The sequence below is a fragment of the Balaenoptera borealis genome, assembly GCF_965194805.1.
Source record: "Balaenoptera borealis genome assembly, chromosome: 6".
NCBI classification, from domain to species: domain Eukaryota; kingdom Metazoa; phylum Chordata; class Mammalia; order Artiodactyla; family Balaenopteridae; genus Balaenoptera; species Balaenoptera borealis.
The window spans coordinates 62,523,750-62,549,140 of NC_138863.1; the positions used below are offsets into that span (position 1 = coordinate 62,523,750).

A 25,391-nucleotide genomic window follows, 5' to 3' on the forward strand; every position below is an offset into this window, starting at 1 on the left:
CAGGCTGTACAAAAACAGGAGGCAGGTCAGATTTGGCTCACAGGCTGTAGTTTGCCAACCGCTGTGTGGGAGCATATATCTATCTAAATCACTAGAATATTTTTTTTTCCTAATGAGCATTTCTACCATACTGCTGCAAAATTGGAATCAAAAGAAAACATCAAGAACTAGGATCAACCCAAAATACCTTCCTACTATATTTCCAAAATATTTCAGGTGATATCTTTCTTAAAATGGTGCTTCATTTGGTAGAGGAAGAAAATTAGCATGTATTATCTATAATAGAGCTTCAGTGTAGACGTAAAAAGTTTTCAGTGCCTTATCTTACCTAGAAGGCTGGAAACCTGACAAGAAAAATACACTTGTCAAATGGAAAAAGAAATTGACTAATAATATTATTATCTCGGGCTCAATGTTGAGGACCTGAATTTTAATATAATTCCAATGTATTTTGTCTTAGTCTTCAGCCAGCTCTCTTCTTTATGCCATAATGGATGTAAAGGTACACTGGATTAGGAGTCAGAAGACCTGTTTCCCATCTCAATTACGTCTTTTCCTAATTGTATGACCTCAAGCAGACAACCTCACTCCGAGCCTCAGTTTTCTTACCTTCAAATTGGGGATAATGCTACTCACACCTAACACAAAGAGTTCTTCTTAAATACCAAGTAAGAGAACAACTGTGGCAGCTTCCCTGGTGGTGCAGTGGATAAGAATCCGCCTGCCAATGCAGGCGACACGGGTTCAAGCCCTGGTCCGGGAAGATCCCACATGCCGTGGAGCAACTAAGCCCATGCGCCACAACTACTGAGCCCGCATGCCACAACTACCAAAGCCCACGCACCTAGAGCCTGTGCTCCACAAGAGAAGCCACCGCAATGAGAAGCCCGCACACCGCAACTGAGAGTAGCCCCCGCTCGCTGCAACTAGAGAAAGCCTGCGCGCAGCAACGAAGACCCAATGCAGCCAAAAATAAATAAAATAAGTAAATTTTTAAAAAAACGGAACTGTGAAAATGATTTATAAATTGTAAAGTATTTTACAAATATAAGGTATTCTTTTATACCAAGCAAAATCTAATGCAGCCCTTAAGAGAATAACAATGGTTGCCACTAATGCTGTTGATAAGAACTTAGAAATCTGAATACATGTGCTCATCAGCAAAGAACATACCGTTAAAAGCATTAGGCATAGATTTGCCGAGGACCATGAGTTGTTTTTTCAGGGTAGTTGTTGTGCTAACCGCTTGCATTCCTTATTCTTTATTAGGAAGCCAAAGAGGGCTCTTTAAACTCTATTTAAACCCTCTGCAACTTTTCTTTGCTTTTTAGTAAATAAACCTATATATACTTAGCGTAATTTCATTTATTTTTGAGTAATTTCTTCTGAGCAAATGATTCACTGATACATTTTAACACTGAATTCTTTCTTACCAATAAAACAATGAATATTCAAAATCATCAATCTTTTCTCCTACTATGCTGACACTGATAAAGAACATTTTAAAAAGTGCTTCTGTAAATAGTTTCTCATTATTTATAACAATCATGCTGAAGTACTAACTGTTGTTGAACCCGTTTAGAAGACTAAACCATTCGATAAACTTAAAAAGGAAAACCAAATGGTTTGTTGGTTTGTGACTATCAACACAGGAGTGTCACAAGCAGATATTTAATAGTTCTCTGGCCTTAGGTGATATTGCTCTGCGTTTCCTTTCACACTTCCATTTCCTGTTAATGTTTCCAGTTCAACCAGCCTCACATGTAGCAGCAATAATCACAATTTAAAGGGATGTTAGCTTTCAGACCCAAAGGACTATTTTACCTTCTGCTCACTGGGACTAAGTATGCCTAAGGCTAGAGAAAATCATTTGAAAGACCAAACTGCTTTCTCTTTTCATATGCAAAAAAGAATAGACAAAATGTAAATTATAGACAATTGCCCTGAGATGTGAAATCCTTCCCAGAAAACCAAAGTTTTTCCCTTGAATTCTTCTTTTGAAACACTTTTATATTCTCTCTTTAAAAAAATGCCTTCTAAAGCTGAAAATAGATTAACAAACAGCATCTCTTAGGGTGATCCATCTGGTGAACCACCCCCCACTCCCCAGCCTATGTGTGACTGGAAAGGCCCTCAGCCTATGGCGTAGAAGAGAGGCCCCAGTCTTCTGAGACTGCAATAAATTATTGCCTTTGGCTAAACCGCACACATCAAGAAAACAAACGACATGCAGTCATTACCAAAGTCAACGAGCTTAACTCCTCCTTCTGTTGTCAGAAGAATATTATTCCCCTTGACATCACGGTGGATGATTCGGTTATTGTGCAAATGCTGAAGGCCCTGCATGGTGTCCCACCGCCACCAAACAACAGGAAAGAGGAAAGGAAAATTTGCATGGTTATTTTTAAACAGTTACCCTACTATTAAAAATCTAATCAAAGTCCACATTTGGCTGCACCTCCCTATTATACAACTTGCATATTATAGGGCAGTTTCCCCTTGTTAATATGCAATGGGGAGCCAACCAATGACAAATTGCCCCCTCTGCCCCCAGCTTGATGGACGTCCTTACCAAGAGGGCCCCATATAAGATGTATGAGATCACTGCTTCATCCAGCCGCTGGCCACACCTGAGTAGACCTTTGACAAGCTCGGTGACGGAGCCCCCATTACACAGCTGCGAGAAGAGGTGCCGGGGGAGACAGACAGCAAGAGAACACATACAAAAAGAAAAGAAAAACACATTAAGAAGAAAAGCCCACTTATTACTGACTCAATGTAGTAAAATAAATTTGCAAATCACAAAACTCCAGGTCAGAACAATTAAACTTCAGTTTTCCATTACACAGTCAAATCTCGTTTTCTCTCTGTGTGTGTGTGTGTGTGTGTGTGTGTGTGTGTGTGTGTGTGTGTGTGTTTATTCAAGGTGATGATTTATGAGTGAAAGTGCATGTCCAAAAAGTTGATTTTTTAAATTGTTAAGTGAAATATAAAAGCACAAGACATTATTTAGAAATTAAAAAGAGAAAGCATATAAGTAATCATGGTGACTTATGGGATATTTTCATTTTACATGAATATTGTCTATTTTTTTAAAAAACATGCATTTTGAAGGAAAGACTGAAAGAGGCAAGATGGACGCCCTTGACACTTAGGAGGGAATACATTTTATTTCAGTCTCCCTGTCTCCAGTGCTGGCACTGCAGGCAGCAGGGGCCCAACCAGCAGCTCTTGCTCGAGTTGCCACTGCATGTCAAATTTATGGAGTGGAGCTGCATCATATGTGCATTTAACCTTTTCATATTCAACTGTAGGAGTTCAGCAACTTTATGCTCTTCTTTTTTTATTCCTGTAATTAAAAACACTGTAAAAGTATATCATATTTGCTCTTTTTACGTATTATACATTACTGAGATTTGAGAATGCGTAAACCAGGCATACTACTCTTTCACAGCAATTTAAGGGTTTTCAAGTGTGATTTTGACCAAGTGCAGAAGGCAGTGTGCCGGTTTGGGTTTGCTACATGTCATCTTAAATCAAGGGTTCTTAACTTGTTTGAGCAGGGCTTGTAAACACCTTGAAACTGTAGGCAGCATGTTGTATATGCATCTTGCACTTTTCTGCTGAGAAAATTCAGAGCTTTTGTTGGATACTCAGAGCCCTCCTTGTCCTTATACAGGTTACAACCCTACTTTAGAGACCTAGGTTTCCTCCTGGCACTTTGTCTACAATCTGGGAAGGAGTTAACTAGTGAACAGTGGGGGATCCTCTGGGTTGTGGCTGCTTGAGTCAACTGGCTTTTCATAAGCAAAGAGATGTGAGGAGCACAGATTAGCACCTTTCCTAAAAGAAGACACTCTTTATCAAGATAATAATACATTAGGATCTACTGACCCTAATTACGAACATCTGCAGGGTTTTAATAAATGGTGAGCAGGTGTTTCTGTTTGATGTGTGTATCATTCCCCACTACATACGCAGCAGATACCTTGCACACACATTAACAATCAAGATAAACTGGAAATGAATCTGCCCATGTTTTTACCATTTAAGTTGCTCTTAAACAATAGTATTTGACTAAAAATATAATACAAAATTAGGAATCTTTAAAACTAGAATAAAATTACCATCTGTCAGGAATGATTCAGGAAGGAGCCAAGCACAGTGAAATGCACTGAAGGCTATAATGGTCCCATGAGGCTGGGATTATATGTGTCCTTGGAATCCTCTCTCTACCAATGTCAGGTGTAACTTGTAACTCAACACTGATACCTCTCATGGCCCTAATGTTGAGTACCAGGATAATGTCTTCCAAAGGATTCCACATTCTTTTTATTTCAACTATGTCTTACATGACCCTGAAAGGGCACATAACATTCAATGTTCAATCTAATACTCTCTTGAGCAATGAATGCATTTTCAGTGTCATGATTCGTAAAATAATCTTAAAAGCTAAGCTTTCGACAAATATATAATAATTTTCTCAGGACTCCCCAAATTAGATTTATATTTCAAGTAACAAAAATTGGAGAACTGACCACAGAGTCAAATGATGATTATGAAAGAATGTAGGACATGACATGAGGGAAGTTCTCAACCCACAAAAAGAAAAGCTTTTCTGGGGCTGATGGCATGGAGCTTGGAGAGCTTGAGAGAATAAGATTAGGGTGAGGAGGCTCCCTCTTGGGGGTGGTTGTGTAAGGGGATAACGCTAATGAAACCATTTCTTATGAACCTCTTTTTATACGGAAATCTAAGGGGAGACCTCCTCACAGGAGCCTCATGCCAAAAAAGGGGTGTTCATGCTGAGTGGAATGGCAGTAGAGTATGGTGAGGTCCATCAAGCCTGGGATTCTAACAGTTCCCTACAGCCTGCTCATCATGACTTGCAGGAGATTCAGAACTTAATGCTCCATTTGGGTTCAGGGACAAGGCTAGAGTTTGAATGAGAAGGAAAGACAGTGAATGCAGACCTCACGATAAGAAGGAGTATCAGGGACCTGGGACATGGGGAGACACCAAAGAGAGAGTAGAAGGACTTAGGGTCACCAGTTGGAGGTCCCTGACCTCACTGCCATGGCTTTAAGTGACCATTTGCTGTATCCAAATCCAGATGTTACCCAGGGGAAGGAAAGATGAATGGGGAAAGAGAAAACCACTAAAAAACTAAGTCCTTATCCAAGTGACTAAGATTTGAACTGGATTGTGAAAACAGGACACAAATTCCCAGAACTTGCCCCTTCCCAAAGAAGTCACTCTGTGGACTAAGTTTAACAAGATAAGTTAAAATCAATTGTCTTCTCTAGGCAGGCTGGGGGCTCAAGAACAAAGTTGGGTTTAGTTATTAAAAAGAAAGTTACGTGCTGGGAAAACTGGACAGCTACATGTAAAAGAATGAAATTAGAACACTTCCTAACACCATACACAAAAATAAACTCAAAATGGATTAAAGACTTAAATGTAAGGCCAGACACTATAAAACTCTTAGAGGAAAACATAGGCAGAACACCCTATGACATATATCACAGCAAGATCCTTTTTTGACCCATCTCCTAGAGAAATGAAAAGAAACAAATGGGACCTAATGAAACTTCAAAGCCTTTGCACAGCAAACCATAAGCAAGACGAAAAGACAACCCTCAGAATGGGAGAAAATATTTGCAAACCAAGCAACTGACAAAGGATTAATCTCCAAAATATACAAGCAGCTCATGCAGCTCAATATCTAAAAATCAAACAACACAATCCAAAAATGGGCAGAAGACCTAAATAGACATTTCTCTAAAGAAAATATACAGATTGCCAACAAACACATGAAAGGATGCTCAACATCACTAATCATTAGAGAAATGCAAATCAAAACTACAATGAGGAATCACCTCACACCGGTCAGAATGGCCATCATCAAAAATCTACAAACAATAAATGCTGGAGAGGGTGTGGAGAAAAGGCAACCCTCTTGCACTGTTGGTGGGAATGTAAATTGATACAGACACTATGGAGAACAGTATGGAGGTTCCTTAAAAAACTAAAAATAGAACTACCATACGACCCAGCAATCCCACTACTGGGCATATACCCTGAGAAAACCATAATTCAAAAAGAGTCATGTACCACAATGTTCATTGCAGCTCTATTTACAATAGCCAGGACATGGAAGCAACCTAAGTGTCTATCGATAGATGAATGGATAAAGAAGATGTGGCACATATATACAGTGGAATATTACTCAGCCATAAAAAGAAACAAAATTGAGTTATTTGTAGTGAGGTGGATGGACCTAGAGTCTGTCATACAGAGTGAAGTCAGTCAGAAAGAGAAAAACAAATACCGTATGCTAATACATATATATGAAATCTAAAAAAAAAAAAAAATGGTTCTGATGAACCCAGGGGCAGGACAGGAATAAAGATGCAGACGTAGAGAATGGACTTGAGGACACAGGGAGGGGGAAGGGTAAGCTGGGATGAAGTGAGAGAGTAGCACTGACATATATACACTACCAAATGTAAAATAGATAGCTAGTGGGAAGCAGCCGCATAGCACAGGGAGATCAGCTCGGTGCTTTGTGTCCACCTAGAGGGGTGGGATAGGGAGGGTGGGAGGGAGACGCAAGAGGGAGGGGATATGGGGATATATGTAAACATATAGCTGATTCACTTTGTTATATAGCAGAAACTAACACACCACTGTAAAGCAATTATACTCCAATAAAGATGTTAAAAAAAAAAAGTTACCTCTTTGTTCTCAATAGCTTGTGACTGCCCAGTTTATTACCCATTACTCAATCATGAACACAGTGTCTGCCCTCAAAGAGCTCAGCACCAGAAATGGACACATGAGTAATAAGAGTGGCAGGTGGAAGTAAGGGTGTGCCCACGGGGAGTGTGGTGGCACCGAAGAGAGAATGGCGACTTCTGTTGTGCTAGGGTGAAGAGGGAACAATCTGGGAATCTTCCCAGAGGACGTAACACATACAATGAGTTTGAAGGACAAAGAACCTTATGGCAGGTGAACAAGAAGAAGAGCATCCCTGGAAAGGGAACACCGTGTGCAAAGGAAGGGAGCACAGAAGAATGAGGGGGGAGGTAGTGTGTCTATCTGCCTGCACGTGTGTGTGTATGTGTCTATGTCTGTGTGTCTTTGAATTCTACATACTCTGCCACTGTTGGGACAAAGGGACAGAATCCTAGAGCAGGGAGACTGGGAAAAAAAAGGGGGGAACAGGGAATGACAGGTGTGCCCTGCTAAGAAGTGTGGGCTTTATTACTATACACACGCGTATTATGATACCATAATATACCATTAGATAGGAGTGGTAAGCTATTGACAGGTTTTAGGCAGGAGGTCTGTTCAGATTTCTAGAAAGATGACCTTGGTAGCAGATTGGAGGGTGGACAGAACAGGAAGACACAGGGAGCTGGACACCTGTTAGGAGGTGTTGAAGCAATCGAGAGAAGCAGGGTCAAAAAGTCAAGAGTCCTGAGGATGAAAAGTCAGGGACAGATATGGGGGACTTTTATGACATAGAATCGACAGGAATTTTGTACCAACTGGATAGAGAAAGCTAAGAAGAAACAGAGTCTAGGGATCTTGTGAGTATAAGAATAGCAATAAAGTTCTTTGATCCTCTAAAGCTAAAGCAGCAATAGACATGCAAGGCACTGTAACGCCTTCATCAGAACCACTTCTCAGCCTGGCTCCCATCTCAGGGAGGCACATGCTTTACTGAACTGCAAGTGCACTATTAAAATTCTACCCAGAGAACATTTAAATTAAGTGCTGGGTGATGATCCAAGCTAACTCAACCCTGGAATTTTCCCCTGAAACCTCATTTTAGTCTCTCTCCTGCCCTACTTTACATCTGGCCATTTCTGCAACAAGAGCCTATTCAGTGGCATTTTATATAGGTAGCCAACTTATAAACTTTCCTCATAGCTCTAGAACCTACGGAGGGACTAAGAGCAGCCATTTTGTCAGCAGGATCAAAACTCAGCTGTGGATTTAAGAACAACAGAAGGATCAGACTCGGTTGGTGCCTTTTGTTCACTAAATGTCAGAGTTTAAGAACTGTCTGACTTGTGGTTCAAAGAAACATATAAATAAACTGCTCAGGGCACCTTTAGAGGAAGCGGTCCTATGAAGTTGATAAGCCCACCAGCAAGGTTTTAAAGGGCAGCCCGTGGGTTACAGGGAAAGGACCTTGGGTACCTGGATATAAAAAAGGAAAGCAGGTACATACTGACAATTGTCTAATCGGAGTAAATATTCAGTGAGATGGACTGAACATTTTAAAAGCATGACAAGGAACTATATTTAAATGCATCAAATAAAATAATCCCGTTAGAGTTGTAAGAAGGCAGCCAAGACTCCTACCCACGCCTGAGGGTTGGCACCTGCAGCCTTTTATTCCTGCCCACCCTGCCAGCCATCAGACTCAAATACCGAGGTAGGTCTCCATCCCTGCATTCCTCCCGATGCCCTCAGCATTCAGGAAATGTGGCAGCTGGATGCATCTAGAATTTAATAAGCATTTTACTCCAAACCAAGAAAAACAGAAAAATCATTTACATTCCACATCTATTTTCTAAAACATTGTTGAATACTGATTCAATCACAGTATGTGCATTTGCTATGACGGCCATAATTTCAAGCAATAAAATGTTCCTTGCTCAATAAGCCATCAACTTTCCTCCATGTTATTAAAGAATGGCCTGCGCAACACAATCACCAGACCTTTATTCTAGTCAAAACTGCAACTTTCAAGTAGATTCTATACTGGCATGTTGATTTGCCCTAGTCAGATGGCAGAATTAAGAGGAATTTCTTTTCAGTGCTCTTTTGTTCGGTTGACTTCATCTTTCAAGGGTGTTAGGGTCTACAGAGGGCAAAAGCAAAAGTCAAGGATCGTCAAAATTACTCTGGAAGATGCCTTAGGGAGCACCGTGTTGGTCGCTGCCCACCTCTCAGGAAGGCCAAGCAACATAGTTTTCCTCCACACTGTTGGGAGAGATTGTGTTTATTTTACTGATACCAGATAAAGTCACTGGCCTGCACCTAGAAGAATGAAGACGATGTCACTTGAAACCCTGGAGTTCCAGTCGGGGGGCGGTGGGGGGAAGATGCTCACACTACGAGAGGCAGGAGGGCCCCAAGACTCCCGCCTCCCATTTCAGCCTCTCTCCAGGGCACATGCACAGACCGCTGGTTGGGCAGAATTGCTCGCACACCTCAGCTCTTCACGCTCTCTTGCTTTTGCTGAACACAAAGAGCACATAAATATCGGATGCAGCTCAGTTACATTTCACAGTTCTTCCCTTCTCCACTACCAACTGTTCTGTACTTTCCTCCTGACCCCCAACACGCCAGTGACTCTCATTCTAGAACCCAGCCAGAACCTGCCATCTGAGTCAGTGTTCAGTGCTCCAGGGCTTTCTAACCATCTCTGGCCAATCAAAACATGCCAGAGCTACGTTCCAGACCATCAGTGTCCTGCTAAGGACCCTGACTTGTTAACGTGACAAATTTGACTCATGCCACAGTATCAATGGGTGAAAATGGTTTTAAGTGTTAGCTTGCAATGATATTGGGGCCTAGACTGGACTTCCTAGGGCCTTATATAAATGCAAAAACTGAACAGAGATATCTTTTTTCCCCCTTCTGGCTTAGATACTGAACTTACACAAAGACCTCTGAGAGGAAAAAACAGGTTAAAAAATAATTCTTTTATCTGGTTTTAAAATATAAGGAGTTTTTTTTGGTTTTTTTGGTTTTTTTTTTTTACTTTACGTTCTCATTTACTAACACTCTAAACTCTAAACCATTTCTTTTAAGTTGAATGTGATTCAGGCTGAAATAGTATTTACCTGCTGAAGGTTTTATACTGAAAGGAAAAGAGAAAATGTACTTCATATCTTACCACATACTAGGTATTTCTTCTGAAATATGGTGCTTTTTTTTTTTAATATGAGTTTTTAAAAAATTTATTTGTTTTATTTATTTATCTTTGGCTGCATTGGGTCCTCGTTGCTGTGCGGGGGCTTTCTCTAGTTGCGGCGAGCGGGGGCTACTCTTCGTTGCGGCGCGTGGGCTTCTCATTGCAGTGGCTTCTCTTGTTGCAGAGCATGGGCTCTAGGCGCATGGGCTTCAGTAGTTGTGGCACACAGGCTCAGTAGTTGTGGCTCGCAGGCTCCAAAGTGCAGGCTCAGTAGTTGTGGTGCACGGGCTTAGCTGCTCCACAGCATGTGGGATCTTCCCAGACCAGGGATCGGACCCGTGTCCCCTGCATTGGCAGGCAGATTCTTAACCACTGTGCCACCAGGGAAGCCCCTGGTGCTTTTTCTTAAAAGTCTAATTTCTTATCATGTTTCATTTAGGTGAGAGATAATAGAACTTACAGATTTTCCAAATTTAATATTAACTTAGAATAAAACTTATTCACAAATTTTCCAAAACATTATTATGTATGAGTGTTTTCTGTCCATATTTTTCTCCTATAGTAGGTGTCTGTTATGCAAGAAAGCTTTGGTTTGCTTTCTGCTAACAATTAGTAATTAATTTCAGAAATGACATTTTTATTTGCTTTTGTTTTCAGAGTTGTGGTAATTTAAGAGGGTTATTAATAACATTTTCTATCCTCAAGAATTGCTCTGTGGAATAGCTTCTCCCTGATCCTTTCATCACATTCAGGCAAGGAAAGAGCAAAGGCAACATAAATTTAATCTCAATATACAGGATGAGGGGAGCAATATTAAACAGATCATAATTTTACTGTGCAAGTCTCCTAAAGCACTCCTAAAAAAGTTGCAGACGGAGCAACACGGTCAAGGTGCTGTGTGGACTGTCATTATCTTCCAGCTGTGTGTGTGTGTGTGTGTGTGTGTGTGTGTGTGTGTGTGTGTGATCAGGAACTGTTGCCATTTTAACCAGAGATCCCAAGTCTGTATTCCCCGGACCTGGCAGACAGCAACAGCACAGGATGGGAGAAAAGTGCTGAAGTGTTGTCCTCCTCCAGTTGTGCCATATAACTCATATGGGACCATCGGCATGTCACTCCTTCTTTGGGTCCCTGTTCCTCAGCTGAACACTAGGAGAGTGACAGAAGGAAGGCCGAGGTCCCTGTCAGTTCCAGGAGCCCAGGAATCCCTGTGTCTATAAGCACACTGGAGGCACTGGACATACCTACCCCAGCAGCCTGGCATGGATGGCCCATTTCTGGACAGAAAAGATTGAGGACATCTGGTTCCCCATGCCAACAACTTTGGCATGGGCCAACACAACCTGCAAAGGGAATAATATCAGCATATTGTATTGCTGAGGTATGAATAATTCAGTGTGCCAGGGCAACCTCATTATCTGTACTTAGTCACCCTGAAAAAGCAAGAGACAGTCGCAGGGGAGCATTTGCACAAGGCTCAGTTCATAGTTCTGGGCTCCTTCTCATCTTTCAAGGCCATGTGTGGCCCTTTCTGGCTGCCTTGGCTGTGCCTGAGGGGCTAACATTTGGTCACTCCTCATCAGGAGGAGCAATTAGTCTCCAGGTGGTGGCAGGTCTGAGCAGCCCACCTACTCTCCTGGTAAAATGGAGGGAGGGAAGGTCCCATTTCAGGCCCTGGAAAATCCCTGGAAGTTCAGTTTTCTATATCCGAATGCAGAGTCTTTTTGAGTTGGGGGTAAAGTGAAAAGAAACTAAAACTTCTCGGTCACTGTACTTACATTATTAAATTATAATGAGGTTTAAAACACTGAGATCTTACAGAGCTTAAGAAGAATACAATCAGGGCTTCCCTAGTGGCGCACTGGATAAGAATCTGCCTGCCAATGCAGAGGACACAGGTTCAATCCCTGGTTGGGGAAGATCCCACATGCCGCAGAGCAACTAAGCCCGTGTGCCACAACTACTGAGCCTGTGCTCTAGAGCCCGTGAGCCACAACTACTGAGACCGTGTGCCGCAACTACTGAGCCTGCACGCCTAGAGCCTGTGCTCCACAACAAGAGAAGCCACCGCAATGAGAAGCCCGCGCACTGCAACAAAGAGTAGCCCCCGCTCTCCACAACTAGAGAAAGCCCGCGCGTAGCAATGAAGACCCAATGCAGCCAAAAATAAATAAATGAAGACCCAACGCAGCCAAAAATAATAATTTTTTTAATTAAAAAAAAAAGAATACAATCAGAGACCCTAGAAACAATACTTTCCATATCTCATGAAAATGAGCATTAAAAAAATTAATGTTATTCTAGAGCTTCATTGGCAGGATAAAATCTATAATATTCCCAGGGAGGGAGTGGGGAATAATAAAATCCAAAAGGTGATACTATGAGGATATGTTAGGTGACTTAACCAGCCAACTAAACAGACAAAGATGATTTCTGAAAACCAAAACCCCTTACATGCTTATATTCTGAAGAAGGCAATTGATGTGACAGAAATGTTCCCTGCAGATTATTCCATTTGAATACAAGTGAATTCCCCATACATTGTTGCTATAGCAGCCAGTATATATTGCCTCATGGCCAGGCCCTCCCAGAGCCAGGTGGAAGGTTTTCGACAAGAGACTGCAGACAGTGAATTGAGGGCTGGTTTCTCCTTTGTTGCTTCTCTCTTAAAGCTTTCACACATGTCCCCGTGCTCATGGATCACACATGTGACCTCAGGCACGGAGGCTGATTCAGAGGGGCAGAATCCAGGACAGATCAGGGTGGGCCTATACCCACCCTGAGGCAATACAATAGACCTGTCCTAATATACTAATTTCATATGTTGTCATTGTGTCTTTGCCATGTTAGTTCCATGGAGGAAGTGTATTTGTGGGGGAATGGACTCTTTTGCATCCAGTTACACACATTCATTCCCATTAACAAGGCAGAAAAAAGGCAAGACTACACTGGATATAGTGGTGCTCCCTTCAGATTCTCTCTTCAAAGCAGATGCTGCCAGGAATATCAGCTGCTCCCTGCTCCCAAGTCCCAGTGGCACCTCTCACCAGGAATAGTGCCCAGCTATGGGGAACTGCCTCCCCCAACGCCACATCGCCTCCCAGGGTGGCATGCACCAAGTGATTGGCTCTTGCAGAGATAAAATCCAGGACAACCCTGCAAGAGGATCCCAGGTCTTCTTCTCCCTGAGGATAGGCTGAGACCTCTGTTGCAACCACACTGATATTTAATGTCTCCCTTGCCCAATCCCACCTTCCTTGCACGTCTAGCTCCTGTAAGAACTCTCCAATAAACCTTCCATACACAATTCTCAGAGTCCATTTTCAGGAAACCCAACCTAAGATGAGGATAAATGAACATGAATAGGCGATTCAAACTTGGCAACCAAGTAAACCTTGGGTTAACAATTTTTGAAAATGAGTTGCATCAATCGGAACATGTTTTCTGTGAAATTTTCCCAGCCTAGGGTAGAAAAAAACCTTTTCCAACTGTGTTCCTGTATTCACTGAATTAGAAGAAGATTATTAAACCTTAGAAGCAGAGAAACGTGCACACTTTCAGCACACAGCCTACCCATAAGAACGTGGAGAGCACATCTGGTAAGGTACCTGTGCCATGCAGGAGAGACCGCCTCCCCAGATGTGCATCTTACACTATTTAGGCAACAATGCGTCTGCTCACCCCTGGCGCTCTGTTTGAATTGCTGGTAACCCAATGGGAGCCTCTTACCTCCAGGACCAGCCACAGCTGTCCTCCCACACCGTGATCTGCTTTGTAAAACATCCCATAAAACTTTACAACGTTGGGGTGATTCGGAAGAAACTGCAAAATGTTGTATTCTGCCTCAATCTCCTCATCCATATCCTACACAAGGTAAAAAATGCATGCTGGATTCAGTACAATGTGCGAGGAAGGGTACAGGAATGATATCACAATCAAGTAACCATTTAATAAAGCATATGTAGTCTGTATTTTTAATGTCATCATTACCATATCTTGAAAATACCTAACAATGGGCATTTAGATACCAACTAAAGCCTTCTGATTGTTATATCAATAAATGTCTTCATTACATATTCTTAATAATAATATTATAAATATCTTTTTTAAAATTTAAAAATGTCTGAATTTTCAAAGCAATTAAGGAGAAGTAGCTCAAAGGGACCCAACCAGGATAGGACACTTAAAACCTCACTGTGGTAAACAGTGCACAGCATTATAGGCTCAGTATTCAGTGCTCTGAAATAGGATGCCAGGCTAAGATGACTGAATATCACAAGTCTGGGTCACTTTGTAACTTACAGCGAGATCAGCCTCTGTATAAACCCAACAAATCACTCTTTCCAAGAGAATAACATTTGAAGAGTCCAGGGGACCAAAATCAAAACAATAGTAAAATGGACAAAAGAGAAAATCAAGGGAAGTTTTAACTCCAAATGGAGTCCCTTCATTCAGATGGGCTAAGGAGTCATAACTCATTTTGAGATTTCATGCCAGGTTTCATTATCCCTAGAAAATCATCCCCAGAACAAAGAAAGAAGTTGAAAGCTCAGTGTGTATAAAACACTATATTACGGTTATAATTTATAACTGTTACTTACACTGATTGGATCTAGAATTTTTACTGCAGCCAGGCTCCCATCTCTCTTGTTAGTTACTTTGTAGACCTTGCCATAGGTGCCTTTACCTATGGTCTCTACAATTTCCCAGGTATCTGTGGGATCTGGAAGCGATTCAAGTCCAAGCATCGTGGTGCTGTAATGAAACAATCCATACAGATGTTTCCTGGTGGGAAGAAAAGTTTGTTACGTGCAACAGATCACAGGATTAGTGGCATTGGGCTTTTGAAACAAGAATATTTTTATTTCTTTAGAATCCAACAGCACATTATAAGGATCACACACCATGATCAAGTGGGGTTTATCCCAGGAATGCAAGGATTCTTCAGTATACGTAAATCAATCAATGTGATACACCATATTAACAAACTGAAGGAGAAAAACCATATTATCATCTCAATAAATGCAGAAAAAGCTTTCAACAAAATTCAACACCCATTTATGATAAAAACCCTACAGAAAGTAGGCATAGAAGGAACTTACCTCAACATAATAAAGGCCATATATGACAAACCCACAGCCAACATCATTCTCAATGGTGAAAAACTGAAACCATTTTCTCTAAGATCACGAACAAGACAAGGCGGTTGTCCACTCTAACCACTATTATTCAACATAGTTTTGAAAGTTTTAGCCACAGCAATTAGAGAAGAAAAAGAAATAAAAGGAATCCAAATCAGAAAAGAAGAAGTAAAGCTGTCACTGTTTGCAGATGACATGATATTATACAAAGAGAATCCTAAAGATGCTACCAGAAAACTACTAGAGCTAATCAATGAATTTGGTAAAGTAGCAGGATACAAAATTAATGCACAGAAATCTCTTGCATTCCTATACACTAATGATGACAAATCTGAAAGAGAAATTAAGGAAACACTCCCATTTACCACAGCAACAAAAAGAATAAAATACCTAGGAATAAACCTACCGAAGGAGAAAAAAGACCTGTATGCAGAAAACTATAAGACACTGATGAAAGAAATTAAAGATGATACAAACAGATGGAGAGATATACCATGTTCTTGGATTAGAAGAATCAACATTGTGAAAATGACTATACTACTTAAAGCAATCTACAGATTCAATGAAATCCCTATCAAACTACCAATGTCATTTTTCACAGAACTAGAACAAAACATTTTACAATTTGTATGGAAACACAAAACACCCCACATAGCCAAAGCAATCTTGAGAAAGAAAAATGGAGCTGGAGGAATCAGGCTCCCGGACTTCAGACTATACTACAAAGCTACAGTAATCAAGACAGTATGGTACTGGCACAGAAACAGAAATATAGATCAATGGAACAGGATAGAAAGCCCAGAGATAAACCCACACACATATGGTCACCTTATTTTTGACAAAGGAGGCAAGAATATACAATGGAGAAAAGACAGCCTCTTCAATAAGTGGTGCTGGGAAAACTGGACAGCAACATGTAAAAGAATGAAATTAGAACACTCCTTAACACCATACACAAAAATAAACTCAAAATGGATTAAAGACCTAACTGTAAGGCCAGACACCATAAAACTCTTAGAGGAAAACATAGGCAGAACACCCTATGACATAAATCACAGCAAGATCCTTTTTGAACCACCTCCTAGAGAAATGGAAATAAAAACAAAAATAAACAAATGAGACCTAATGAAACGTAAAAGCTTTTGCACAGCAAAGGAAACCATAAACAAGATGAAAAGACAACCCTCAGAATGGGAGAAAATATTTGCAAACCAAGCAACTGACAAAAGATTAATCTCCAAAATTTACAAGCAGCTCATGCAGCTCAATATCTAAAAAACAAACAACACAATCCAAAAATGGGCAGAAGACCTAAATAGTCACTTCTCCAAAGAAGATATACAGATTGCCAACAGACACATGAAAGGATGCTCAACATCACTAATCATTAGAGAAATGCAAATCAAAACTACAATGAGGTATCACCTCACAGCAGTCAGAATGGCCATCATCAGAAAATCTACAAACAATAAATGCCGGAGAGGGTGTGGAGAAAAGGGAACCCTCTTGCACTGTTGGTGGGAATGTAAATTGATACAGACACTATGGAGAACAGTATGGAGGTTCCTTAAAAAACTAAAAATAGAACTACCATACGACCCAGCAATCCCACTACTGGGCATATACCCTGAGAAAACCATAATTCAAAAAGAGTCATGTACCACAATGTTCATCGCAGTTCTATTTACAATAGCCAGGACATGGAAGCAACCTAAGTGACCATCAATAGATAAATGGATAAAGAAGATGTGGCACATATATACAATGGAATATTACTCAGCCATAAAAAGAAACGAAATTGAGTTATTTGTAGTGAGGTGGATGGACCTAGAGTTTGTCATACAGAGTGAAGTAAGTCAGAAAGAGAAAAACAAATACCGTATGCTAACACATATATATGGAATTAAAAAAAAATGGTTCTGAAGAACCTACGGGCAGGACAGGAATAAAGACACAGATGTACAGAATGGGCTTGAGGACACGGGGAGCAGGAAGGGTAAACTGGGATGAAGTGAGAGAGTGGCATGGACATATATACACTACGAAATGTAAAACAGATAGCTAGTGGAAAGCAGCCGCACAGCACAGGGAGATCAGCTCAGGGCTTTGTGACCACCTAGGGGGTGAGATAGGGAGGGTGAGAGGGAGACACAAGAGGGAAGAGATATGGGGATATATGTATACGTATAGCTGATTCACTTTATTATAAAGCAGAAACTAACACACCATTTTAAAGCAATTATACTCCAATAAAGATGTTTAAAAAAAAAGAATATTTTTATTTCTTAACCAGCAACCTTATGGTACTTTTCTCTCTCTTTTTTTTTTTTTTTTTTTTTTAATTTTCCCCTTCTATTTTAAGTAGATTTTTTTAAAAAAGGGATATGAAGCCTCCTTAAGAAATGGGGGTAGAAAATAGAGGGGCAGGCAACATGACTCTGAAACACCTTGAAAAACACAGTTCTAAAAGGGGAGATTATATCCGCACAGCAGGAGGGAGTAAAAGGGCCAAAGAGGATGTCCAGTCATGACCAGACAACTGTCGTTCTAAGTTGCAGACTGGTGGCTGCTGCTGCAGAGAAAATAGCTGAAAGCCAGCGGTCTGAGACTATGTGCCCAGGTTATAGTAACCTTGACCAGACCTCTCTGATGGTCACTAGAAACTAGTGTCTATGTGCAAAGTCTGGGCTGTTAAGAAGGAGGATCTGGTGCCTGTACCAGGCACTGAAACCATGTACAAACCCCTGTGTCCCTGTCCTTTGAAGCAGAAGGCTTATGTTTAGCCTTCCAGGCCTCCCTTGAGTCTCAAAAGGCTGGCTCAAGAGTTAATGATCAGGAAATGTGAAGATGTAGAAACAAAGAACAGCTGTTGGGCCGGGAAATTGGTAACAATTTAGACAGTAAATCCCCCACATAGCAGAATCACCAAACTCCCAGTTCCCTGAAAGGTATGGACAAAGGCCTGACACACATTCCTAAGTTGTTTTTACAGGAAGCAGAGCCCCACCAGATGAAAACTGCTGACCACAAGAACATAGACCCTGGACTGGTTGAAACCAGAAGGCTGGTGATGCTTGAAACTTCACCTTGATGCCAACCAATCCAAGAACTGTGCACGAGCTGATCACGAACCCTGAAGCTCCCTCCTTCACACTGCCTTTAAAACCGCTTCCCTGAAAGCCATCAGGGAGTTTGGGTCTTTTGAGCATGAGCTGCCCATTCTCCTTGCTTGGAGCCCTGCAATAAATGCTGTACTTTCCTTCACCACAACCAGTGGTCTGTGTCTGTAGATGGCTTTGCTGTGCCCGGGTGAGCAGACCCAAGTTTGGTTTGGTAACAGCATCAGTCAGTGCACAGTGTCCATTGCCATCCAGGTCTTGGGTCTTGCAAGGATTAGCCAAGCCCAGATCCCATCCATACAGCAACAGCCTACTGTGGGAACCACATTGAATGGTTAACCAGAAGCTGCAAACTCACTCTGCCTTAGCAGTACTCTATTTAATAAGGACATGGCCCTGTGGAGTTTAAGTACTTTTAAGTACCAGCAGCAAGCTTGGCAGGCAAACCAAGTCACCCGAGACTGATCCCATGAAAAAGTCCCTTCAAGTGTAGTTACTCCAAGGCTAGAAGAGGGGTCCCAACCTTAGGCTGCTTCTAACCCCAGGGAGGGGATCATCAGCTCTAACACAAACAGCCACAGCATCCAATCCCCATGCTGTGGCTTGGTGTCCACCCAAGGTGAGCACTTCTGCCTCATGCTGGGCAATCCAATTTGCACTTCTAATTCTAATTATCTTCTAAACTGCATTCTCTCAAGACACAGCCTTTTGACTTGGAACAAAAATCCATTATTTAATCCTTACCCTTTCTGATGGGGGCATTTCAAAGATATTGAAAACCATTACCAAAACAAAACAAAATCCCAATAGCTGTTGTGTTGATACTGGAAGGGAATCTGTCTTTCCAGAGTTCACCTGGCAGGCATACCATGCTCTAAAGGGGTCTCCAACCAGCACCTCAAGAGCCCAGGCCAGGCTCACACTGAGCTGAGACAATGACCCTAAAAGGTCGGCTGGTCAAATGACTCCTGCCTTTCATCCGCTGGTTTCAAGATTCTAACGAACTCTAACCTTTCCTCCCAGCCAGTGTTTCACAAAATCCATCTTTCTCAGCACATGCTTCACAATTCTTGCCATATGTGTACATTACCTGCGCTATTAGTTACTAAATACATTTAAAATATTTGCTTTTTCATATAAATAAATCTTTTTTTTTTTAATTTTTTGGGCATGCCGTGCAGCATGCAGGATCTTAGTTCCCCAACCAGGGATCAAACCCATGCCCCTTGCAGTGGAATTGTGGAGTCTTAACCACTGGACTGCCAGGGAAGTCTCATAAATGTCTTTTAAAGGCACTTTATATCTCTACCCTAAATCATTTGCCATATATCAAAATTAACAGCAAAAAGATGATTATGCTAAAAACAACAATTGTTCAAGTCCAGCCAGATACCGCTGCCCTCTGTTCTTTGGAAAAAGGGAGATCATGGAGGGATGGGGTAGAATTAAAGCCTAGTACAAACTTTTCCCTTAACGTCATCAGAAGATGTGAAAAAGAATTAGCAAGGGAACAATTTTGTCACTATGTGATTCAGTGTCCTTTATTGCAAGATCACCAAAACCTCTGAACACCTTGAGAACTGCTCTAGGCTCTGCTTCTACAGGAGCAAAAAGCAGGACCAGCAGGGGGTGCTGGTCAAGGCCAGACAAGTGGGGGTGGGGAGGGTACTGAGATGTCCTTCCTGGAGAGAAGAATCTGGCCCATCGGCCTAGATGGGATTACCTTACACTTACCAGGACAGTCCCTGTTTCCCCACTTGCATCTGGGCTCAGCGCCGTGACACAGAGGCGCTAAGTCAGACTGCCTTCATGATCCAGGCCCTGCCCAGACCAGCCTGGAGACCTGCCCCTCTCTCTGGGCCTCAGTCTCTTCATCAGCACAGTGGGGCTCCTGCTGCCACCCACTTCACAGAGTTGCTATGAGGTTAAGGGGATGAAGATAAAATAAAGTGAGCACCGTGAGCGCCTGGCCAGTATCACCTGCCATCACTAAGGCATGGCACCAAGTTCTGCTTAGGAATAGGCAAGGCTTAACACCGTTTCTTGTTCTGTTTTATTTTACCCTTAGCCACAGACAAAATGAGAACCATATTCGTTTTGCTCCGATCAGTTATTAGTTTCAAACAACTGGCTGGAATTTGGTGTGTGCATGTGAAATTAAATCATACCGTGTGCAGTGGGAGAGGACCCTGGAGGCCATTGAATCAAGTGGTTTTTCTAATGATTTTGGGGCACGAGACCCTTTTGTTACATTAAATCTCACTTAGAAGGCTGATGGATAAGCTTAGAGAAGCAGTGCCACTCTGGCTGAGAGAGGCTAGGGAAGCAAGTGCCTGCCCTGTGCCTTCCGTGGGAGACCAGCAGGGTGACCAACCACCCTGGTTTGTCTGGGCTGCTCAGTTCAGCACTGCAAGTCCCATGTCCCGGGAAACCTCAGAACTAGGCAAACCGGGACAGTTTGTCACCCCAGTCTCTGGGATCTCCTCTGAGCACTATTAGAAAATCACTGGTTAAGTACCCTCTACCACCACCACCTCACCCCCTGCTCTGGGCTAAACTGTATCTCACCCCCCCATCCCAAATTCATATGATGAAGTGTCTTGATCTCCAGTACCTCAGAATGTGACTGTATTTGGAGACAGGGCCTTTAAAAAGAGGTAATTAAGGTAAAATGAGGTTATGGGGCAGAGGGGTAGGGCAGGAGTTAATCAGAATCACCAGTGTCCTTAAAAGAAGAGATGAGGGCCCAGACATGCACAGAGGAAAGACCATGTGAAGACAGAGGGAAGATGGTCATCCACAAGCCAAGGAGAGAGACCTCAGAAGGAACCGACCTTGCTGACACCTTGATCTTGGACTTCTAGCCTCCAGAACTGTGAGGAAATAAATTTCTGTTGTTTAAGCTACTCAGTCTGTGGTACTTTGTATGGCAGTCCTAGCAAACTAATAAACTTTTAACTTACAGAAGAAGAAACTGAAGCCCAGATTGGTGACAGGACTGTTTAGGGGAAGTACAGGAATGGGAATCCAGGCCTCCCTAGGCCCAAGACCTTTGTTCCACAGAATAGAATGAAGGGAGTCATCTGATTAGCAATGGTTCCAAATATGGAAAAGTTCTGTGGGGGAAGTACCCTCCCACATGGAGGCCAAATGCCTCATGGACCTAATGGACAGCACTCTCTGCTCCCTGCAAAACAAGAAAAACTCACCAGAGGGATTCCTCTACAGCTGGCACCAGTAATGGGTGAGCAGGAGGCACGCTTGTCAGGTCCCACTGCCACACCCATCATTTCCATCCAGACACTCGCAGACAAGGTTAAATAAAGGTGCAACAGAACAGGTGCACTTTAATAGGGTTGCCAGTCTTCTCTCTTTAAAATCAACACCCGACTCTATAAACTCTCTGATGATTGATTAACAGCCAGCCCGAACAGTGGATGCTTATATAGCCCTTTAAAGATGCTGATAATCGCTCGTGGAGGCGGCCCTTCAGACAGCCGAAAAGCCACTCCTGGCCAGAATGTTAACCTCAGGGTAGACTGTGCTTCTGCCCGTCTCTGTGTTTGGGGCCTCATGGAACTAGCCAGGGGTGACCAAAGAAGGGCCAGGAGCAGTCTGGAGTGAGAGGGATGAACCTGGGACCTCAGGACTCTACAGAAACCTCAGAAGTCCCCTCAGAGGTACCTGGGCTTCCTGCAGTTCCCCAGATGGGGCCTCCATCATTTATTTGGACACAAAATGAAAGGGTGACCTCAGGAGACTAGAAAACTCAAGTTACATGGGCTACTCTCATTGCAAAACAAATAGAAGGATAAATCTACCTGGGAAGAGGTGAGTGATGGCATTTGTCAGCACAGAGGAAGCTCATGCAATTTACACACCAATTCAGAAGTCCGATGGGCCTGGACGTGTCTGTGTGTGCGGCTGTTCTAGAGTGAAGACTTGATGAATATGCTTTGATTTTGCATGTAGTGGTATTACGGAAGTCAATGCCACAAAGAGATTTCTGATCAAAGTCACTACTCTCTCAGAGCAAGATTCTGCTGTCCCCCATCTTCCTGTGGCATCCAAACCCTCCCACTATGGGGAAAGTCCCACTATGGGGATATCTTTCATCTAGGAAAGATATCCCCATCCAGTAAATAAGGGTAACACAGGTATTAAAGGACTATTTCCCTATCTTTGCCCACACATCCCTATTAACCAAATATCTAGGAAATACCCAACTTCTCATTACTTAGGCCACTAGATAGACAGACACACAGAGAGACAGACAGATAGATAGATATTTAATAAGAGAATTTAAACAACAAGGTCCTGCTGTATAGCACAGGGAACTATATTCAATATCTTGTAATAACCTATAATGGAAAAAGAACCTGAAAAATAATATATATATAAAATATATATATATAAAACAATCACTTTGCTGCACACAAGAAACGAACACAACATTCATTGTAAACCAACCATACTTCAACAGAAAGAAAAAAAGAGACTTTATTCTTGTGTTAACAGAGTCCCTTGGAAGTTAAGAACAATAGTCTTTTTCTTGTTTTGTTTTGTTTTGTTTTTAGAAGGCAAACTCCTAGAGTCAGAGGCCGTGTCTCTTTGCAGCAGTTGGGAAAGCAGGCTTTCAATAATATTCTTTCTGTTGATAAGTACAAATAGACTGAAAATGACCTCTGTTTGCAACTAACAGCAGGGGCAGGTCTTGCTCCATCAGAGAACACCTCAGCTCCAGATCCCTCTACCACAAGAGACGGGCACCTTGCCCAGGTTACACTTCACACTGCAGTGAGGAGTTTCCCATATGGCTGTAAACTAATAGCACATCTGCTGCTTTATCTTATCAGGATTGAATGTCTAAAGACTTCCTTAGGAGTTCTGGTTTCAATTATCAGCAAAGGATACACTTTTTAAAATAATGTCAAAATATTCCATGCTTAGGTTTTATCAAACATTACACCATAGAGATTTAAATTCCATACATTTCTAGCATCACAAAAAGAAAGTCAGGCATTATGCACTAGCCAAAAAAAAATTAAACCTGAATCTAATCAAGCATCTAGATTACCAATCTACAGGAATAACACAGGTCAGGGCAACATGCTAGGCAACACCATAGGTGTACAATAAGCAAAATCCAGACTCTAAGTAAGAAACTCTCCAGACAAATGACCCAACTTCTCCAAAAACTAAATGGCAAATAAAAATAAATAAACTGAAAGGGATAACCTCAGGATTAAAAGATGCTTAAGATACATACCAAATGTGAAATAAAGGGTGGATTCACAAAAACAAGCTAAAGAAATAACAGTTATGAGATCATTAGAACACCAACTAGTTATCTGATGGTATTAAAGAAACATTGTTAATTATGTTTTAATTGTGATAACTGTATTTGTGGTTGTGTTTTTCGTCCTTATCTTTTAGCAATACATCCTGAAATATTTACAGGTGTAATAATATGCTGTCTGGAAAAATATGAGTGGAAAAAATAAGGGGCATTCATGATGCAAGACTGACCATGGGGGAATATTACTGAACCTAAGTACATGAGGGTTCATGGTAATGTTGTTTACTTTCGTATGTTTTTCAATTCCTTATTTTAGAAATTATAAAAAGTTTTTAAAATTCTGTGTAATTAACATATGTCAGCGTACATTCTAGTATTCATACACGTGGTCAGCCTCACCTCTCCCTGAACTGTCTCCCCACCACCACCCTGGATGATATTCTAAAAAGTCTCTGGACAGCTTCATGTAAAAGAATGAAATTAGAACAGTCTCTAACACCACACACAAAAATAAACTCAAAATGGATTAAAGACCTAAATGTAAGACCAGATCCTATAAAACTCCTAGAAGAAAACAAAGGCAGAACACCCTTTGACATAAATTGCAGCAATATCTTTTTGGATCCATCTCCTAGAGTAATGGAAATAAAAACAAAAATAAACAAATGGGACCTAAAAGCTCTTGCACAGCAAAGGAAACCATAAACAAAACGAAAGGACAACCTAGAGAATGGGAGAAAATATTGCAAATGATGCCAATATTGCAAAACATGCAACTGACAAGGGATTAATCTCAAAAATATACAAATAGCTCATACAGCTCAGTATCAAAAAAACAAACAACCCAATCAAAAAATGGGCAGAAGATCTAAATAGACATTTCTCCAAAGAAGACACACAGGTGGCCAAATGGCACATGAAAAGATGCTCAACATCGCTAATTCTTAGAGAAATGCAAATCAAAACTACAATGAGGTATCACCTCACACTGGTCAGAATAGCCATCATCAAAATGTCTACAAATAAGAAATGCTGGAGAGGGTGTGGAGGAAAAGGAACCCTCCTACAGTGTTGCTGGGAATGTACCACCAACATTCCCAACCAATGTACCAATGTAAATTGGTACAGCCACTATGGAGAACAGTATGGAGGTTTCTTAAAAAACTAAAAATAGAGCTACCATATGATCCAGCAATCCCATTCCTGGGCATATATCCGGAGAAAACCATAATTCAAAAGGATACATGCACCCCAATGTTCATTGCAGCACTATTTACAATAGCCAAGACATGGAAGCAACCTAAATGTCCATTGACAGACGAATGGATAAAGAAGATGTGGTATATTTATACAATGGAATATCACTCAGCCATAAAAGAGAATGAAATAATGCCATCTGCAGCAACATGGATGCAACTAGGGATTATCATACTAAGTGAAGTCAGCCAGACAAAGAAAGACAAATATCATATGATATTGCTTACATGTGGAATCTAAAAGAAAAAATGATAAACATGAACTTATACACAAAACACAAACAGACCCACAGACATAGAAAACAAACTTATGGTTACAAAGGGGGGAAAAGGGGGGAAAAGGGGGGGGGGAATAAATTAGGATTTGGGGATTAACATATACACAATACTATATATAAAACAGATAACCAACAAGGACCTACTATATAGCACAGGGAACTATACTCAATATGTTGTAATAACCTATGAGGGAAAAGAATCTAAAACAAATAGATGTATATGTTTGTATAACTGAATCACTTTGCTGTACACCTGAAACTAATACAACATTGTAAATGAACTATACTTCAATAAAAATAAGTTAATTAATTTTAAAAAGTCTCAAAGTTTCATGTGGGCTAGCACTTTACTCATGTAAGA

The 25,391-nt window shown here is 41.4% G+C and overlaps 1 protein-coding gene across 1 annotated transcript in view; it reads right to left on the minus strand.

The window, feature by feature from the left end:
- Positions 1–23,161, minus strand: part of MYO3B (myosin IIIB) — a 442,582-nt gene extending 419,421 nt beyond the window's left edge. The window contains exons 1-4 of the mRNA XM_082395388.1: positions 14,539–23,161; positions 13,667–13,801; positions 2,573–2,677; positions 2,241–2,340 (exon numbers count right to left, since the gene is read on the minus strand). Coding sequence (XP_082251514.1) covers positions 2,241–2,340; positions 2,573–2,677; positions 13,667–13,801; positions 14,539–14,685 — 487 coding nt within the window. The 5' untranslated portion in view covers positions 14,686–23,161. The remainder of the gene's footprint in view (positions 1–2,240; positions 2,341–2,572; positions 2,678–13,666; positions 13,802–14,538) is intronic.
- Positions 23,162–25,391: the final 2,230 nt, after the last annotated feature.